The following is a 6,437-nucleotide window of genomic DNA, read 5'->3' on the forward strand; positions in this document are numbered from 1 at the left end:
TGTGTGTATGTGTGTGTGTGTGTGTGTGTGTGTGTGAGAGTTTGTGTGTGTGCGTGTGTGTATGTGTGTGTGTGTAGTTAAATAACACATTGACTGAGAATAACCGCAGCTAAAATATAAACTTTTCCTTATTTCCCTTATATATTCACACACATATTTACCACAAAATATGTTGATAAAAACTAAAGGAACATAAAAGCACTTCAGATGTGACAGCCCAAAAGACTAAGAGACAACACAAGCGTTCACAACCTTTAAGTATTTTAATCATTTTTACAGTGTGAAATAGTTCTGGAACAAACTGAGTGGGACGTTCAGTTGAACATATTAATGAGAAAAACAAAAATCATACATCATGAGCGATGAGGACGGCCAGAGAGAAAGAAACCAGAACAAAAGGAACAGAAACAAAGAGGAGAAATCAGCGGACCAGAAGAGAGATGAATACAGTTACTTTATGATTCGAAACAAAATCAAACAAGACATTTGCATATAAAAAGCTGCAGCACTGTAAACAAATAAATAAAACAACAGAAAAACAATCGACCAAACATACGGCATAAAAGAGGTATTTGTGTTCTGAAACTGTAGAAATATTATCAAAAACAAAGAATAATGTATGGCACCATGATAAAACTCATTCAGACGGCAATTAATTCACTGTCCGAACTTGTGAATTCAGATGGGAATTAAATGAAGTCTTTTTCTCCTTTTCACTCTAGAAAGATCATCTAAAAAACAACAAGTCGATAGGCTGTGGTTTCTAGATTTGCTATGGTAGCTGATAAAAGAAGAGCTAAAATGCTCTCAAGGTTTAGTTTGCAGAAACCGACGGCAACCTTAACGATAATGACAAACTCTGAGAAACATTGATACAAAAATAATGTTCGAATACGTTAAAACGCTGCGCTACATTAGACAAATAATGAAGTAGATAGTAATTAGTGATTGAATATTAATTAGCACCAAATCTCAGTGTTGATACGTGATGACGAGCTTCACACAACAGAGCACTCGTTTAACCCTCAGAACGCAGTTTGACCCGGAAGAGATACGTACATTTTTTTTTTTAACTGCACGGTTTTTAGTAAGCGAATGAAACTTTGCAAATGCTTTAAGACCCTCAAAATAAACATCATTTATTTTTTTCGGATTTTTTACAATTATTTTTTAAGAGATATAACATGTTTCGTGTTCGGGTCATTTTTGACCCGGGTATGTATGGAGCTCCATTAGGAGTCAAAAATACTCATGTATGGAGTTATATTAGTGTCAAAAACTTTCATAAACTATATTTCTCCATATCTCTCACACTTTTGGGACTGAATTGTGTTGATGAACATGAATATGTACGTCTATTGACCAACCATCACAGCATGAAAAATGGATCACTTTATTCATCTGAAAGTTTATATAAGTAAAATTCATTTATTTTGTTTGAAAACATTCAGAGTAATATTTATGTTGTTTTGTTAGAAATAAATATGTAAGCTTCATAAATTTGGACAGCTTTTGAGTTTTTTTAATATTTATTTATGGTTATTTATATTTGAGTTATAAATTCAAATATTAATTAAATATTAATATAAAAAATAATATAAAATTATATTAATATAAATTTAAAAAAAATATTTATAACTTTGCAAAAGAATGCAATTAAATTAAATTGCATTCATTCCAATGGAGTTAATACTGGTAATTCTCAGATCATATAATCTTATATATTTCATGTAATGACATATTCAAATTCAATTTCTCACCAATATTTAAAAATACATATAAATACTTTGCATCATAGTTTTTTGGCGCGCTTCATGTGTAATTTGAAATTTCAAAGAATTTCTCAAGTTTTAATTAATAAAAAAAAGGAGTAATAGCTGTAATAGCAGTACAATTCACAAAACTTTTATTTTTATGTTCACATTCACTGATTAATGAGAAGCTGCTGATCAGATATGATATGGTTTTAGTTGAAAAACATTGAGTTTTATGAAATAACGATTCTGTGAAGATAGTTCACAGTTTTTGAATGCATTATGAGGGTTAGACGAGGCTGAAATCTTTGGGTGTTTGATTTTATTACATTTTGCAAGTGCATTTTGAGTCAAAGACTGAACGATGAGGTATTTCTTTCATTTGTCATTTGTAAGTTTTTCTTGAGTGATTCAGTCCACGTCGAAGAATCCTAATCTCTTGTCAAACGAACTAAAGTCTGGTTATCTATAATTAGATATGTTAATATCCTGCAGCCACGATTTCTGTTGAAAAATATAAAACTGCGGATCTTTCAAAAACGAATTTCACATCGCGATTAAAATAAAAACAAAACGCTAACAAAAATAATTTTCCTCTGTACAAGTCGACGTCACGAGCACCAGTTTGAAATATTAAATAATATAGATATAAGACGAATTGATGACTTTAAAAAATACTCATTCTGTACAAAGATACAAATATAATATACAATAAGTGGCTGCTGGGTAATTGTCATAATAATAATTAAAATATTAAACTTTTATACACAAATATACACTTGTGTTTTTAGATTACAACTCGAGTACAAATAAAATTGCACGAATGATGTCTCAGTTTTTCAGACGCGGTTCTTCTCATTTATAGAGGGTGCAAACACATTTTTAATTATGTCCTGTGAAATCTGCTTGAGTGGCCTGAAGATTCACCACAAAAAAATATTGTTTTTGTCTTATCTTCCAGTACAAATATCTAAACCTTCTTAAATCAAGATCATTTTATTGGAGAAGCAAAATTACTTCAGATATTAAGTCTTGTTTTCTGAAAAATGCACCAAGATTAAGTGAGTTTTCACTTAAAACAAGAACAAACATCTGCCAATGGGGTCACAAAAAAAAAAAAAAAAAAAAAATATATATATATATTCATTCAATACTTAATTTATTCTTGTTTTAAGTAAAAACTCATTTCATTTTGATGCATTTTTTAGAAAGCAAGATTTAATACCTAAAATAATTTTGCTTCTCCAGCGAATGTATCTTGATTTAAGAATGCTTAAATATTTGTAATGGAAATTATGATAACAGTACTGAGGAAGAGCATAATTTTGACTTTAACGGCTGATCTGAGCCGTTTCTGAGCATGTAAGTAACTGAAGGTGAACTCTGTTTGGGCATGAAAGCATGCGTGTCTCTGGGCCTCGCCGGCGTGTGACGGACGCGAGACACATACACATACACACACACAGACAGTTGCTATCTATCGTACCGGCCTCCATGCTTGTCTGTGCCAGGAAGCGGCACTGGGGCAGGGCTGGCCATTACATCGCTCCACATCGGCCGGTTTGTCCAGCACGTCACAACTGTGCTCGTTTAGCCTCTGCCCGTTCGAACGCTGACACACCACCAACCGCGTGCGCTGACCACCGCCGCACGAGTGCGTGCACTACAGGACGGAGAGAGAAAGAGAGCGTCAGACCCTCGTCTCTACTAGAGCTCAGCAGCAATACAGCGCTTGAATCCATAACTGAGGCACGAGAGACTCCAGAACACTTCCACAGTAACACGCTGCTAAGATACTCAATACTCAAATACTCATAAAGAGCATAGAACACATAAATAATGAGTTAAATAGTCATCTTATAATTAGATTTACAATCGATATTTCTTGAAGATTTTGGATTATAAAATAATACCAAAAAAATTATTAATTAATAATCAACAAAAATATTATTTAAAATTATAATAATAATTATAATTATTATCATCATAATCATCATCATCATTATTATTACTCAAAATAATGAAAATAAAATAAGTAGAGACTTTTTGGTACTGAATAAATCATATTTAAAAACAATCTTTACTTACTGAGCATTGCAGATTCTAAAATAATGCACAATTATTGTAATAATGAATAAAAATAATAATAAAAATATATTATGTAAATATTGCCAAAATAATTATTTAAAAATAATTACTATCTAATAAATATAATATAATATATAAAAACATAAATATAATAATATTTCAATAGACCTTATTGAAATTAGGTGATTTAATAATATTTAATATAAAATAATACACTATTATTTTAATAATGAATAAAATAATATTTAAAATATATAATAATTTATGCGTCTCTAATAATGCGTCTCTTGTCTTGTTACACATTGTAGAATATGAAATAATACACACTTATTTTAATAATGAATAAAATAATATTAATTACAATAAATAATTTTATTATTACAAATACTACTATTTGAAATAATTAAAAAATTAAGAAATATTCAATGTAAACATAATATTATATGGATATTATTATGAATAATATTTAATAATAATTATTAAAATAATAAAATAAAATTCTAGGCTCTCCTAGAATTGTTCCCAATTTTCACCCCACTATTTTGACAGCATTTAAATTAAGTTCAAATTATGTAATTAGTTGTAATGTTAATTTAATGTTAATTATGTCAAACCATAAAATGTTACCATTAAAAGAACATTCTACAATTTACGCGTATTTCAAGCGCCTGTGTGTCTGACCTCTCCCCAGATGCCGTAGTTCCAGTGTGGACAGGGGCCGGAGTCGCAGCTCTTTGATTGGTCGGGTTTGACTCTCTCATCGCAGTGATTGGTGCTGCGTCCGTCTGCGTCCTGACAGACCACGACCCGCCACTGGAACCCGCCTTCACACGAGCTGGAGCACTGAGCACAAACACACACAAGCATGCCAAGGCATAAGAATCTACAGTCTGCATGAAAAACTAAGCCTCATTATGCATTCAGATTTATTTGTATTTTATATAACAGTCATAACGTAATACGTTTCATTTAAAACCACACTGTATCTGATCAGCAACTTCTCATTAATGAGTGAATGTGGAAAAAATTCACAGTTTTGTATGTTACCATGTTATTACTGCATTTACCCCTTTTTATTAATTAAAAAAATGAAGAAATTCTTTGAAATTTCAAATTATACATGAACCACACCAAACACTGATGCAATTTATAACTCCAAACCAAAAACTTTGAATTTATAACTCATGATTGCTCAAAAACAAGTAAATTACACTCTCACTTTCAGATGAATAAAGTCATAAATTTTTCATGCTGTGATGGTTGGTCAATAGACGTACATATTCAACAAAATTCGGTCCCAAAAGTGTGAGAGATATGGGGAAATTAATTTGGTGAAAAGTTTTGACACTAATATAACTCCATAGATAAGTATTTTTGACACTAATGGTACTCCATACATACCCTGGTCAAAAATGACTCGAACACGAAACATGTTATATCTCTTAAAAATAACTGTAAAAAAATCAGAAAAAAATAAATAGTGTTTTTTGAGGGTCTTAAAACATTTGCAAAGTTTAATTCGCTTACTAAAAAATTTGCATTTTTTAAGGAATTTTTATGTATCATTTCCGTGTGAAAGACCCGACTGCTAATTCAACACATTTCACCTCGAACTCTCATTACTGTAATATGAAAAACACATTGCATCACTGATTGCGTAATATATTAGAATTAATCATCTGTATTACAACATATCACAAACCCGTTGATTCATTATCGTTCATTCAGAGCCGTTAAAGGACTAATTTTCTCACATATATATCAGCGGGAGGCATGACTTTCTACATGAGTTTGTGTTCCTACAGTGATATACATCTCTTTATAGCCTGCATTACATCGCATTATCTTCATATAATCCCACAAACCAGTCCAGTATGAAAGCCTCACACAAACTCTGGAACTCATCCAATCCCAGCATGCATCAGTGCTGGCAGCAGCGGATCAAAGCTAATGGGCACATGTGCTAATGAAGTAAATTGCAGTCAGATGACAGAAAGGCTCGCGATGAGCGTGAAATATGAAACACTCGACTAAAGCAAACCGACTGAGATTCTGTAAGAGGATCCACACACGCATGTACCGCTCGCAAAACACATGTGAGACGGAAAACAAGCTCAGCGGACATCAATAATGATCATGCACTCCATCAGCCAATGCAATAACTAAATACCATCCTAATATGTAGATTTGATCAAATGTAGATATTCTAGTCATGTCATAATATTAGGGATTCTGGCTAATACAATAAGCTGTAATGTTATCGCCGATATTTGATAAATAAATTATTTGTATATAAAAAAATATTTAAAATATATATATAAATATATAATTCTATTTTAAATAATAGTAATAATAGTATTTGAACTGTTTTAATTAATAAAAATAATAAAAATTGTGAGATGTGCTAAAAATTACATTTAGTAATATTATTAAAATACTAGTATTATATATATATATATTAATTTATTTATTTCAGCATATAGTACAACTTCCGGTGTACAGTATATATAAATGTTACAATTTATATTGAAATATTAAATATTTTATATTATATTATAAATATAAATCAATATCACTCTCTCGGTCTGCTTGATA

The 6,437-nt window shown here is 30.9% G+C and overlaps 1 protein-coding gene across 1 annotated transcript in view; it reads right to left on the reverse strand.

The window, feature by feature from the left end:
• The window catches only part of LOC107733613 (A disintegrin and metalloproteinase with thrombospondin motifs 20-like), a 66,496-nt gene that overhangs the window by 12,494 nt on the left and 47,565 nt on the right, over nt 1-6,437 (reverse strand). Inside the window, exons 27-29 of the mRNA XM_016545323.1 lie at nt 4,524-4,685; nt 3,241-3,417; nt 278-301 (exon numbers count right to left, since the gene is read on the reverse strand). Of these exons, the coding sequence (XP_016400809.1) occupies nt 278-301; nt 3,241-3,417; nt 4,524-4,685 (363 nt within the window). The remainder of the gene's footprint in view (nt 1-277; nt 302-3,240; nt 3,418-4,523; nt 4,686-6,437) is intronic.

Source organism: Sinocyclocheilus rhinocerous, unplaced genomic scaffold, assembly GCF_001515625.1.
Source record: "Sinocyclocheilus rhinocerous isolate Xijiao unplaced genomic scaffold, SAMN03320098_v1.1 scaffold2024, whole genome shotgun sequence".
In the NCBI taxonomy this organism is placed as follows: Eukaryota; Metazoa; Chordata; class Actinopteri; order Cypriniformes; family Cyprinidae; genus Sinocyclocheilus; species Sinocyclocheilus rhinocerous.